General features: G+C 41.2%; 1 protein-coding gene across 1 annotated transcript in view; it reads left to right on the top strand.

The window, feature by feature from the left end:
* The window catches only part of LOC139470120 (putative sodium-coupled neutral amino acid transporter 11), a 130,955-nt gene that overhangs the window by 60,181 nt on the left and 55,451 nt on the right, over positions 1–15,323 (top strand). The window contains exons 2-3 of the mRNA XM_071252415.1: positions 13,759–13,900; positions 14,629–14,703. Of these exons, the coding sequence (XP_071108516.1) occupies positions 13,759–13,900; positions 14,629–14,703 (217 nt within the window). The remainder of the gene's footprint in view (positions 1–13,758; positions 13,901–14,628; positions 14,704–15,323) is intronic.

Here is a 15,323-nt window from a genome sequence, read left to right as displayed (position 1 = left end):
TTAGCTGACCTGTCACTGTTCACCTGAGGTCTTCAAGATAGTTAATGTTTAGCTTTACTTGAAAATAGATTACATGTAAATGTTTACATTATGCCAGGGTCATCGCATGCAAATTATTCCTACTAGACGTGAAAAGGCCCTATAATCAGAAGTTGTTTTTCTCTCATTACCCACTCCAGATTGAGTAAAATTAACCAATCATATAAGATCATCCTTCAATTTGGTGGTAGAATGTTAAATCAGTGTTTGTGTTATGGTTGTCCTAGCGCTAAAATAGCTTTTTGGAACAGGCCCCATGTCTAGACTTTAGTATTTAAAAGCCGCAGAGCTGACATATTAGTGAATGTAGCTTAATACAATGTTCACTCACTCAACGACAGAGTCTTGTAAGGGTTGAAGCCATTGACAATAGGAGTCTTGAAATTATCTTGGTATCGAATTCTTCAAGCATTTTCAATTTAATTTAAAATTATATTGATGTGGATTTCTTTTGTCAATTAATCATTTTAAATTGACAATTTACTACTTTTTATGGAAATTTTTGTAACAAATGAAATTGATAGCTGCTTAAAAACTAATTCAGAAACTGTTTGTGTAGTTATTGAATGTTCAAGTCATTTGTCATTGTCAAAGAACTGGTGTTTTGTAATGTTTGAGGTTGAAGTCAGGAACTGATAGGGCTGACCTTGAAACGTGCTGGTTATTGAGGGCATGTTCATCCTCTGTTTCAGTTTAGAAGAAGCTTTGAGAGTCAAGTGGCTGTGGGCGGCCATGATTAGTTCTTATTTCTTTGTTTTCAGATTACCAAGTGTTATTGAGTTTGGCTCAGAAATTTCATTTTGAATCGATATAACATTGTATGCTTAATAACACAAATCAGGGAAAAAAATTCTGTTCATGTTAACATTTCCTTGCATTTATACTCTCTAACAGCTGCAGATTTGAAAATGAGATAGATATTGACATTGCAAGTGCAGAAGGTTCTTGGTTTTCTGCAGTGCTGTACTCTGCTATGAAACACAGGCATTGGTTGCTGAAGACCAGTTGTACCCCGGGTCTTAATTTGGAGACAGGCATGGGTTGCTGGAGACCAGTTGTACCCCGGGTCTTCATTTAGAGACAGGCATGGGTTGCTGGAGACCAGTTGTACCCCGGGTCTTCATGGGGAGACAGGCATGGGTTGCCGGAGACCAGTTGTACCCCAGGTCTTCATTTGGAGACAGGCATGGGTTGCTGGAGACCAGTTGTACCCCGGGTCTTCATAGGCAGACAGGTATGGGTTGCTGGAGACCAGTTGTACCCCGGGTCTTCATTTGGAGACAAGCATGGGTTGCTGGAGACCAGTTGTACCCCGGGTCTTCATGGGGAGACAGGCATGGGTTGCTGGAGACCAGTTGTACCCCGGGTCTTCATTTGGAGACAAGCATGGGTTGCTTAAGACCAGTTGTACCCCGGGTCTTCATGGGGAGACAGGCATGGGTTGCTTAAGACCAATTGTACCCCGGGTCTTCATGGGGAGACAGGCATGGGTTGCTGGAGACAAGTTGTACCCCGGGTCTTCATGGGGAGACAGGCATGGGTTGTTGGAGACAAGTTGTACCCCGGGTCTTCATGGGGGGACAGGCATGGGTTGCTGAAGACCAGTTGTACCCCGGGTCTTCATGGGGAGACAGGCATGGGTTGCTGGAGACCAGTTGTACCCCGGGTCTTCATTTAGAGACAGGCATGGGTTGCTGGAGACCAGTTGTACCCCGGGTCTTCATGGGGAGACAGGCATGGGTTGCCGGAGACCAGTTGTACCCCAGGTCTTCATTTGGAGACAGGCATGGGTTGCTGGAGACCAGTTGTACCCCGGGTCTTCATAGGCAGACAGGTATGGGTTGCTGGAGACCAGTTGTACCCCGGGTCTTCATTTGGAGACAAGCATGGGTTGCTGGAGACCAGTTGTACCCCGGGTCTTCATGGGGAGACAGGCATGGGTTGCTGGAGACCAGTTGTACCCCGGGTCTTCATTTGGAGACAAGCATGGGTTGCTTAAGACCAGTTGTACCCCGGGTCTTCATGGGGAGACAGGCATGGGTTGCTTAAGACCAATTGTACCCCGGGTCTTCATGGGGAGACAGGCATGGGTTGCTGGAGACAAGTTGTACCCCGGGTCTTCATGGGGAGACAGGCATGGGTTGTTGGAGACAAGTTGTACCCCGGGTCTTCATGGGGGGACAGGCATGGGTTGCTGAAGACCAGTTGTACCCCGGGTCTTCATGGGGAGACAGGCATGGGTTGCTGGAGACCAGTTGTACCCCGGGTCTTCATGGGGAGACAGGCATGGGTTGCTGAAGACCAGTTGTACCCCGGGTCTTCATTTGGAGACAGGCATGGGTTGCTGGAGACCAGTTGTACCCCGGGTCTTCATTTGGAGACAGGCATGGGTTTCTGGAGACCAGTTGTACCCCGGGTCTTCATGGGGAGACAGGCATGGGTTGCTGGAGACCAGTTGTACCCCGGGTCTTCATTTGGAGACAAGCATGGGTTGCTGGAGACCAGTTGTACCCCGGGTCTTCATGGGGAGACAGGCATGTGTTGCTGGAGACCAGTTGTACCCTGGGTCTTCATGGGGAGACATGCATGGGTTGCTGGAGACAAGTTGTACCCTGGGTCTTCATGGTGAGACAGGCATGGGTTGCTGGAGACCAGTTGTACCCCGGGTCTTCATGGGGAGACAGGCATGGGTTGTTGGAGACAAGTTGTACCCCGGGTCTTCATGGGGGGACAGGCATGGGTTGCTGAAGACCAGTTGTACCCCGGGTCTTCATTTGGAGACAAGCATGGGTTGCTGGAGACCAGTTGTACCCCGGGTCTTCATGGGGAGACAGGTATGGGTTGCTGAAGACCAGTTGTACCCCGGGTCTTCATTGGGAGACAAGCATGGGTTGCTTAAGACCAGTTGTACCCCGGGTCTTCATGCGGAGACAGGTATGGGTTGCTGAAGACCAGTTGTACCCCGGGTCTTCATTGGGAGACAAGCATGGGTTGCTGGAGACCAATTCTATCTCAGACCTTCATGGCGCCAATGTAGCATCCATAAAATTGACGGGATTTGAACATTGGACCCTCTGATCCAAGGTCAGACACCTTGACCACATGACCATAGAGGATAGTTTCATCAACCTGACAAGGTTAGGATGTTATCTGATTATGCGACTGCTACATACAGTTTGTTGATTTGACAAATACCTGAGACTGATGTCATGACTTGTTGCTTCTGCAGTGTCGTGGGCAGACACCACGGTCAGCACCAGCCCATTGAGGACTGACCTGCAAAGATCCGGGGTAGAATTGGGCTCAGTAACTCATGCTTGTCGTAAGAGGTGACTAAGGGGATCGGGTGATCAGGCTCACTGACTCGGTTGGTGCATGTCATCGTATCCCAATTGCATGGATTGATGCTCATGATGTCAATCACTTGATTGTTAGGTCCAGACTCAATATTTTACATGTGACTGCCATCACATAGCTGGAATATTGCCGAGTGCGTCCTTAAACAAACAAACAAACAAATCATTACAGCTTGTGATTTGTGTAACATGATGAGATTGGGGAAGAAAACAAGGTATCCTTCCATATTTTCACAACTGGCAGATGGTCGAACTCAGATGGCAGAATTTCTGCCACATTTTTGGAAGGAGATATTTTTCTCCGATATGATACCCTCCTCATGAGAGGCGACAAACAGGATCGGTTAGTCAGGCTCGCTGTCTTGGTTGATGCATGTCATCGATCCCAATTGCATGGATCGATGTTCATGATATCAGTCACTGGATTGTCTGGTCTAAATTATTTACAGACTCGATTATTTACAGACCGTCATCATATAGCTGGAATATTGTGAGTGCGGCTTTAAACAACAAACAAACAATCAAACAAACGTGACACAGAATATCAGCTACACAGAATATTGTTATGCACCAAATTCTGAATAATTCCACCCCTACTTTTGGCTACATGGTGCTTTAAATAAAACGCAGAAGACTAGGTGGTGACCTTATCTGCAATTCAGGATTAATGGGATGTCATTTCAATTGATTATTAAAATAATATTACTTCTTCTGAAATGAAGTGTTACTTTAGGAATAAAAGACAACTCGAAACATGAGTCAATATTGGATCAAATATGTTCAGGTTCATGTGTTATTTTGGCACATTCAATAATCATGTTAGCGAAGTCGGCTCAATAACGTCCATCCTCTAGTTTGGCAATGGTGCCACTGATAGGTCATGGTGGTCTGACCACACAAATATAGATGTTCCCATAATCAAATCAAGTCAGAATCTTGCATGTTAGACCAGAATAAGGGGTGATTATTAGATCACCATTTCAACCACATCAGTTCGTCTACAAAACCTTGCCTTCTGACATTATATTGCCCTCTGGATAAATGTGGAAGGGAGAACTTAATAATAGTCTGAATTATTTATTATGAGGCCATTGTTTATTGTTAAGAAATCAAATACATGCTCACAGAAATTATAAATATCATGATGGTGTATTTTTAGAATTTAAAAATGAAGAAAACTCATTCTTAGAATATACGTTGGATGAAAATTCTTTGAATTATTAGATGCACCCTTGAACAGAATGGGTCTTCAGCAACCCATGCTTGTCGTATGAGGCGATTTACGGGATTGGGTGGTCAGGCTCTCTGACTTGGTTGATGCACGTCATCATACCCCACCCTTGGACGTGCCAGAAACCTATGATTTGAATCCCGGGTTCGCCCTGATTATGTTTCTAGGTTTGTCAGCACCATACCCGTGCTCTTGGGTTTCACTGAAGTGGTAAACATCTCAGACCTGCATCACTTCAGGCTTTCCTCCCACATTAAGCTGACACGCCGCGATATAGCTGGAATACTGTTAAAAGTGGCGTTAAACTCAACTCACTCACTCACTCACTCACTCACTCACTCACTCACTCATCATACCCCAATTGGGTCGATGCTCATGATGTCAGTCACTGGATTGTCTGGTCCAGGCTCAATTATTTACAGACCGCTGTGATATAGTTGGAATATTGCTTGGTGCGGCATTAAACAACAAACAAACAACAAACTTACATTGTGATGAATGGGCTCGACTCACTGGCCACTCCTTGTAGTTATGTTGTCACAATTATCCCTGCCGTAGCACAGATATGTCTGCAACAATCATCTCTCAATGGGGCACTTTCCAATTCAGTATAATGCCGCAGATCTACAAAAATGCTTGAACATCTATTGATTGTTCATTACAGTTTGACTCAGTTGTGGTATTGTATCACTAAGTTATTTCCAGGGCTTTGCATCAATAAATCTATCAGTGACTGTTTATGATTTCTTTTCACAATTGTTTGGAGGTTTAATTTTGAACTGTGCATACTACTCAAAGAATTGAAAGAACATCCACATTGTTCGTATGGCTATAGTTCTTTAAGATTTTTCAATATTTTTTGTGTTTTGGAGTTATACATTTATGACGCCATCAACGAAAAAACATATTGAAGTCATTTCTTATAATTCTTATATCTATATTAAGAATCTTGCAATTCCATTGGTTAATCCGAACCATGTGACGAAACAATGCATTTCAATACGGACCCCCAAATCATGTGACTGACACTGAACCGGAATATTAACTTGTCACATAATCAGTATTGATGTGTCACGTGATGAATATTGACTCATCTGCTAAAAAACAAGATAGTGTCTAGTTACTGACATTTTATGGTTTGCAGCTAAGTTACTGTGATGAAAAAGAGGACGGTTTAAATGTTTCATAAACGTTTAAGTGAATTTTGGTGTAACAAAACGATTGATTGCTCTTTAAGAGGTCAACATGGGAAAAGAAGGAATGTCAGACCCAACACCTTCAGCCATTCAGCAGTCTGACGGGACCACCGCAGGGGTCGGGTCCTTAGGTCCTTCTTTTCCCATACTGACCTCATGAAGAGTAATTATTTATATCATATATATGTAAACAATCAAAAATTCACAGATTGCCTATTTAGTAATTAACTCACCAAAAACTGTCGACCACAATGCAAATCAGTGACATCATTCAGTGCAATAACAACACAAACCCAGCCCACTCCACTGTCAACCAATCAGGAGACAGTAGACCATCAGTGGGCGTGGCCTGAATTTGTTTGGTTTATGGAAGCATAAGTGCAAAAAGTTTTACTCCACTGTCAACCAATCAGGAGACAGTAGACCATCAGTGGGCGTGGCCTGAATTTGTATGGTTTATGGAAGCATAAGTGCCAAAAGTACTGGTTGATCCGTCACGGAATCACGACCTTCCAATCGTTGTGTTCTATAACATTTTGTGAGAAGTATATATTGTAGCAAGGCATTTTTGACTTCAGAATTGAAGTTGATTAAAGATTATTGATCAGTTTCATTCTGGAACCATACTTTTTAATCCTGCACAAAAACAAGAAGCTGACCTGACATAGCAAGTTTTATCAGTGGCTTTATTGTAAATAGATTGATTATTTGTTATTTATTTTATTCATCTGCACAATATTTCTGTCGTCACACACACACACATTTTACCCTCTCGAAACATGGAAAAAATTTGTGGGTATTTTTCTGTGTTCATCAGATACAAGGTGAAGCTTTTACTTGTATGTTAGATGTACGTATATCCTGAAAGTGGACTTAGTGAGCAGGACCTGATTGACGGTGACATTTACGTCCCAGGCTAAGCAGCTTAAGGTATTAGTGATGTTATTTACAGCTCTATCAGACGAGATTGTTGGGTTTCTGTCACAGTGTTGCTTTCACATGCCTAAGTAGTAACTACTTTTCACGGTCAACCAGATGTGCCCAGGTTCTCTGAGAAGTACTTCATATGAAACATGGAAAGCGACTTCAGAGAAGAGACTATAAAACATGGAAAGCGACTTCAGAAAAGAGACTATGAAACATGGAAAGCGACTTTAGAGAAGAGACTATAAAACATGGAAAGCGACTTCAGAAAAGAGACTATGAAACATGGAAAGCGACTTCAGAGAAGAGACTATAAAACATGGAAAGCGACTTCAGAAAAGAGACTATGAAACATGGAAAGCGACTTCAGAGAAGAGACTATAAAACATGGAAAGCGACTTCAGAAAAGAGACTATGAAACATGGAAAGCGACTTTAGAGAAGAGACTATAAAACATGGAAAGCGACTTCAGAAAAGAGACTATGAAACATGGAAAGCGACTTCAGAGAAGAGACTATAAAACATGGAAAGCGACTTCAGAAAAGAGACTATGAAACATGGAAAGCGACTTCAGAGAAGAGACTATAAAACATGGAAAGCGACTTCAGAAAAGAGAATATGAAACATGGAAAGCGACTTCAGAGAAGAGAATATGAAACAAAGTCTCTGAAAGGAGGAGCTGAACTATTTATTTTGCCCAAACATATTTTTCAAGGCATCCAGCAACCGTGTTTTGGCGTGTAAAACCAGAAGCAAAAATATTTTTACCAGTATTCTCGGGAACAAATAATATCAAATCGCATTATGTTAATCTGACCTTGAGCAGGAGGTCAAGGTCGTTTGTGTTCAAGCAGCCAAAGAGTTGAGTCTGTCTTGGGCTCTGCAGGAAGCTTCTTGTGTTGCTGTTCTGGCCTGTTGGTGATGTATCTCTAACTAGCTGGGGACCGCATCTGTGGTCTAGTGGTAGAGCGTCCGCCCAGAGAGTGGAAGTTCCGGTGTTTGATCCCCGGCTGCATCATACCAAAAGACGTTAAAAGATGGTACTTGTTGTTACGCTGTTTGGCGCTCGGCATTAAGGGGCTAAATCAAGGACTGGTCGGCTCGGAGTCAGTATACTGTATCTGAGTGGGATATTCATGTTAAACTGCAGGGCCCCATTCCTCAAAGCGACCTTAGCGCTACGATGATCGTAAGCCTATGTTAAACTATGGGACTTAAGATCACCTTAGTGCTAAGATCGCTTTGAGGAATGGGGCCCTGAATCATGTCTCAGTGAGCTAGCACTTAAAATGGCATCGGTCCGAACTCGTACAAGCAGGCACATACACACACACGTGCATAGACGTCGCTATAAGTGCAATAATCTTGGACGCGACTTTAAACCCAATTTCACCTCACCTCTAAATAGCACCTAGAATGCCGGTGGAACACGTCTCAACCAGGGAGCAGACACAATCATCGCCTTGGAGACTTCATGTGTTACTTTATTGTATTACTAGGGTTGTAATGATACGCTGTGTCACAATAATAGTCACATCTTGATAGGAAGATCGCGATCTGAAACACCTTGCTATTCAGGATGAGACGATACTTGTCTGGCTAGGAGACATATTCCATCATCAATTGTCTGAATACAAGGGAAGAAATAGACATTTGACGTGTTGAGCTCCCTGCTCCAGTAAGCATGCCTTGACCATCTTCCAGATCATCCTGTAGGTAATCCTTATGAACACCCTCCGCTAAGAATGAAACTTTACATGACAGTCCGTATTTTCTTGTGGATATTACAGGGTTTTTTTTCAGGAAACAGAAGCTATCATCGTTTTAGTTTAGCTAAATTAATTTCTTAAGACAAATTTAACGCATTGTGTATGTTTTCAATATAGCGTCCACTTTGTCGACCAGGGCTGTTACTATGGTGAATACGGTAGTTGAATTTTTCATATACGCTTTTTGTGGATGTATCAGATATCCTTGTTTTGACATGGCACATCTTATCGTTCATTCCCATTTCATTTATTGTCAGTGATATCCTCAAACAAGACTGTTCATTAGCTTTGGAAATATGAGACTCTTTCATTATCTTTAGCAAATTGATTTCAATTGAAAAGGATGCATCTGGGAATTAGAAAAATATATAATTTTTCAACTAAAATAGGAAAGTTTTTGACTCTGGGTTGGTGGTATCTAGGATTTTCTTGATAAGAATTGTTTTTTTCTAGTTGTCCTGCTTCCACAGAAAATAAATTTGTGGCAGTGACCAAAATATGCTGTCTCTAGAGCTCCAGATAAGCTGCGTATCTGCATAAAATACGCATCAGAAATGCAGAAATACGCAGTAAAATAATATCCGAGCGTATCAAATACGCAACGAACATTACAGATACGCTACAGAAATAAAACTTGTGCGTATCATCTAAATATTGTGAAGTAACCCTCCGTATTCGTTTAGCAAATCAGCAACTTATTTGGAAATTATAAACGGGCATTCCGTCAACCTTGCCAAACTCCATGATGACAGTTACATCATGATCATTTGCCATCACACTTTCTTGTGGAAGTATCATGGTATTTTTGAGTCCTATAAAGCTCTCGAACCCACACGACACCAGTTTGCAGGGACTAGATGAATAGTGTTTTTAAATATTTAACTTAAATAGCCACATGTGTAAAAACTAGTGGGTAACAGAAATTTGAATTCCAAGATAGAATTTCTGATACCCAATGATTTTAAAATGCATGGGTAAAATACGCACAACACCAAAAGCTTATCTGGAGCTCTGTGTCTCTTAGAAAAATCTCTCAAAGAAGTGACGTGATGTTGGGGACAATGAATATATGTCAAAGTGAATGTTTTTGTATCTGCTCCTTAATTAAATAAACAAGCATCTCATGGACAGAAATTAATGGGAAGAGGCGCAGACATGTAAACCAAGCTGAATTTCAATCAGGAGGACATTAAACCTCAACAGACTTACATCAAGACGTCTCCGTGTTTGCGGAGAACCAATTCTAAAATAAAGTGATGATGAACCCCAGTCATGAATCTTAGACATTATCAATTACCGGCCAGCCATAGCTCCATAGTACCTACATAATGCTGTGACCAGTGCCAGACTTGGGATGAAACACAGCGTCAGCGGCTGCCTGGAAGATGTCTTTGAATATTCAAACTAGTTCCTTATGATGACAATAGAGGCTTGAAGAATGTGAGGTTCACAATTCTTGGATGTGGAATATGTATTGTCCAAGCTCCGTGGCTCGTTCGGATAATATCTCGAGTTATAAAGTTAAAATTCTTTTAACTTGATCAAGTAGTATAGAGATACGATGTAGTTGTGCAGGGGCTACTCTCAAATGATTCCTTGCTTGCAATGGATTTTTTCAGTGATGAAGATGAGCATCTAGTCTTATTCAGGCAGAAAATTAGTGTCCGATTTCTGGGATGATTGAATGAACAGCATTATGTCTGAATGTCGGTGCCAGCCTCGTCCTTGTCATACAGAATTGTAGATCCAACTGTTGCCCAGAAAGTTATCTTAATTTAATGCTGAATGTGCAGTTTCCACAAGGATTGTTTAAGTCAGGGAGCGTGCAGGAATTGTGGACGTTACACGTAAAGCTATGTCGCTAATTATGTTGGAGGTAAGTGGGGATTTTATCATGTCTCGGAGGACCTGTTTATCACAATCTGTTCTGTTCGTATTGACGAGAACTTTATTTTGGTGATATATGTAACTTAAAATTTGATGTCAGGATCTGTCTTTGGTTACGAACTGATCTGTAGTGTATCATATCAATCAACTACTAAACTCCAGCACATCTTTACCATGCTGTCAGTATAGAAGGAAACACTGCAAATAGGCCATAGGCCAATTTATTTATATATCGCAATATATCCGACACATTTAATCCTGATACTCGATCTGATATGTCACCACTTGAAGTTTGTGGGTGCATTCAGAGCAGACGGTCATGAAACTTTTGTTGAAATAACTTTTGTTTGAATGGCAGATTTTTATTTTTTCCATTTTTAATTGTTTTATGCATTGAAATATTTAGAAATAAGTAACAATTACCGTATTCGACGTAATAAGCGCCCTGCTCTAATAAGTGCCCACGGCGATATTTGCTAATATATTGGCTAGTGAACAATCCCAATTAGCACCCCTTCCGATTGATCAATGTACACAAGACTTATTTATTCGTGTATAATACGCACTTGTGTGTTATGTGCACCCTTAATTATGGGCAATTAATTTCTGGAAAAAAATATCTGTCGTATATAGACATTTCAGGCTGTCAGCATAAACCACGTAATTTATCTTTCAATTCTGTTTTTTTTCACCAAAATAATATTCTAATGAGAGCCCCCATATTTCTAATTTTGAGAGCGTTCTGGATGCCTATTACGTCGAATACAGTATGTCAGATAATTTAGAGAATGCATGCGTTCTGTTTACAAGGAAGGGGATTTGAATATGCTGACAAATGAAAGGGGTTTGTTAAATTGTGGTCACTGAAGAAGATTTGTAGCAACCATGTCGGTTAATGATGAAACTTGTTAAGAATTGCTATGAATAAATATTCTGCTTTGAATGTTGTTAAATACTTATTCTACCATGAATTTCGAAAATATTCAATTTTGATTGGTCAATCAGACGTATCAAATCACAATAAACCCCTTCTGATTGTTACAGCCAATTTGACAGCTGCATCACCGTGGAAGCCAATAGTTTTAGAATAGTATTTCTTTTACAGTCATTGACCGTAGGCATGTTCAAATAATAATATTTTTGTGTATAGGCTACAAAATCAAGGTTGCAGTTACTGCAATATTTAAAGGATGTGTTACAATACATTTCGACAGAAAATATGATAGAAATCTACTAAGAATATGTATTTCAAGTTTTGAGGACAACATAGAGCTATTTGGCGCTTTTCCATATGTGACTGTCACGTGATTTTTTTTCGTCTCATTGAGTGATATGAGGTCATAGTTGTAATGTGCTGTGTAAAACAAAACCTTTGCAAGGCTTGCTTAGTTTTCTTTGAGGCTGCCCACCTCATGTTAGCTTTTAAGTTGCCGTGATACAAGCTTCCAGTGCCTGTCATAAGTTTGACTGAAGTATTACGGTGTAAACAACTGCTGAGCACCATATTTTATGTAACTTATTGCAGGAGTGTTAGGATTGTTATGGGACTGCAACACATAGGCCTAAGCTGGATGTACAGAGTTGTGTCCCTTGTGCCTGCCAGGATCTACTGGTTCTGGTTGATACATCTGTTGGGGTGGTCGGGTAGCCTAGTGGTTAAAGCGTTCACCCGTCACACCAAAGACCCAGGTTCGATTCCCAACATTGGTACAATGTGTGGAGCCCATTTCTGGTGTCCCCAGCTGTGATATTGCTGGATTATTGCTAAAAGCGGCGTAAAACCATACTCACTCACTCACTGATACATCTGTTATTTTCGAAACTTAGTGCAGGGGTGTAAAGATTGAGATGGGATTGCAACACATAGATATGATCTAGTTGTGGAGAGTTGTGTCCCTTGTGCTTGCCAGGATCTACTGGTTGCATGCATGTGGGTTTGAATCCCAAAAAAATTTCATTGTCCTAAGGGGCCGACCATTTAATATTCTTGTGGGGGGCCTGGGATTTTATGTTGAGACCAGATATTTTTTCAGCTACAGCTCCAAAACCAGATATGTTTTTAATGAACAGTTTCAGCAATAACAATTTTGTCCGGAAAACGTATTGCAACATGAAGCATTATTATTTTTTTCAAGAATATTCAGGAACAATGTATTTTTTCTATGAAATCCCAGACTCCACCCCGGAGTATCAAATGGTCAGCCTTTAAGGGCTGGGAAAGCTGTCAAACTATACCATAATCTAACACAAGTTTACCACTTGAAATGTACCCTGTGAAGATCCAGGTTAGAATTGGTCTTCAGTAACCCATGCTTATTATAAGAGGGGAACGACAGGGTAGCCTAGTGATTAATGCGTTTGCTCGTCACGCCGAAGGCCCAGGTTCAAATCCCCCCATGGGTACAGTGTGTGAGGCCGATTTCTAGTGTCCATTGCTGTGATATTGCTGAATATTGCTAAAAATCATACTCACTCATTGTAGTAAGAGGTGACTTATAGGAATGGGGTGTCAGGTGCACATCGTACTGGTTGATGCATCATATTCTAAGAGCTTAGATTGATGCCCATGGTGTCAATCACTGTATTGTCTGGTTCTGTTATTTACATATAGTTGGATTTTGCTTTGTGCGGGTGTTAAACAAGAGACAAACAAACTAAATCCTGAAAAGCACATGGTTCACCTTGATGTAAGGGGCAACTTAATGGACTTTTGCTCATTATATCAATGACTGGTTTGTGTGGTCTAGACTGCCATGATATGGATGGAATGTTACAACAACATACAAACTTTGGAGTTTTAATCTCAGGGTCTGACTAGTTATGATCATTGATTTACCTGTGCCAGAACCATGTTTCTGAATTTCACCACAGTACCGAGTCTCAACAACTATATTGATCTTACTGATGGACTGATCAAATACACTGAGTAGTTGGGTTTCTGTGCTAACACTAGGTATGTTAAAGAGAATTGGACACCGGAGGCAATGCTGGGTTATTATTTTCAGAACAAGGCGACTCAATGGATCAGATGGTCAGACTCGATGACTTGGTCGTCTGTGTGTCATCATATTCTGACAGCATGAACTATTGCTTGTGATATCAATCATATTTGATCCATTTCTTGATTTACAGGTGACGTTTGTGTGCCTGGAATCCTGTGATTTGAAGCATTGAACAACAAACGAACAAGATAGCTGTGTTCTTATTTCAGTATTGTGGTGTATTTGTGTTGAAGGTGTATTTGTAAGAGGAGTTCTGATGTTATTTTGCATGGTAACTGCAATCGAGTTTCAGCAGATTTTGTATCTTTGATACAGTTTATCATGATCTTCCTGAACTATTCGCTCTCCTTACAGACGGTGTCGGACTTTTCCGAAACGAGCAGCGTGAGCGACACTCGTCAGCTGGTGGAGGAGAAGGATGATGGCAAGCCCCGGAGCAACATCCCCATGACCAGCTTCAACTTCATCAACTCCATCATCGGCTCCGGGATTATTGGTAGGTCCTCCCTACTGTCTGTAGAAGTCAGACACAGAGCCCAAAAAACTTGATTTGACCTTGGAAGACGTTAATAGTTCAGGGATACAGCGAAATTTGAAAATGACCTTTAATCCCAATCCAAGAATATCTACATTTACACATTCATCGAAAATACAGAAAGATCAGTGACATATTTTGACACCAACATGTTAGAGCTTGATCCAGGATAAGACAATTCGTCTTCAGCAGCCAATGCTTGTCATAAAAGGCGACAAACAGGATCAGGTGGTCAGGCTCACTGACTTAGTTGATGCTTGTCATCATATCCCAATTGCATGGATTGATCATGATGTAAATCACTAGATTGTCTGTTCAAGACACGATTATTTAAACAAATCCATCATATAGCTGGAATATACACAAACACAAATACTGTATTCTTGATATGAGTATTATCTTGTCATAACTACATTATTAATTCATCGTGATCTTGATCGCCTGACATTTTGTATGACAGTGTATGAGAATTTGAGTCAATGCATGTAGCTTGCAATCTTGAGTGAAATTTGACAAAATAGTAACATCAACATTGAATTTTATTTGAATTTGTTTGATCAAAACTAAGTCAGGCAATATTTAAATAATTTTATCAATTTGTCATATGTATAAGTTTGAAAACATTTGTGAAGACAACCGATATGCTCCATGTTTTGCCGTTGTTCATAATGGTGATTGTGACCTTTCAGGGATGCCGTTTGCACTGCGACAGGCTGGCTTTGGACTGGGAATAATACTGATAGTTGTTGTAGCACTTATCACAGGTGAGTTATAGCATGGTTAGCAGGAAGTACATGGTAGTGTTGGTGAAGGAACTTCTTTCATTAAGGCACGACAGCTCAAGCCAAATATATGTAAAATTCCTTCAATGCGTTTTTGCATTTTCTTGTTATCCCTTCTCTTACAACATTTGGGGGCACGGGTTGCCCAGTCGTCTAAGGCGCCGCAATTTGCTGTGCAGAATTGCGTCCCTTGGGCACGCCAGAAACCTATGATTGTGGGTTCGAATCCCGGTTCCCCCTGATTATGTTTCTAGGTTTGTCAGCACCATACCCGTGCATGTGGGTTCACTGAAGTGGTAAACGTCTGAGACCTGCATCACTTTGGGCTTTCCTCCCACATTAAGCTGACACGCCGCAATAGGACTGGAATACTGTTAAAAGTGGCGTTAACCCAACTCACTCACCCAGTCTTACAACATTTGAAGGAATTAATTTATATTTTCACGAGTTGATATGATGATGATTTGGAGATTTTATGTGCGCTTTCAGACATTATGCATTTTTCTTACACGAATTAATATTATTGTCAGTCCACATGGAAATGTTACTCGTCCTTCTTCAAACATTACTAGTCTGTGACTAGCTGAGTCATGTTAATTTGG

Source organism: Haliotis cracherodii, unplaced genomic scaffold (genome assembly GCF_022045235.1).
Source record: "Haliotis cracherodii isolate W230 unplaced genomic scaffold, xgHalCrac1.p SCAF_20, whole genome shotgun sequence".
Classification (NCBI taxonomy): Eukaryota; Metazoa; Mollusca; class Gastropoda; order Lepetellida; family Haliotidae; genus Haliotis; species Haliotis cracherodii.
Note: the sequence above shows the minus strand (reverse complement) of the source record. Positions and strands in the feature narration are given on the sequence as shown.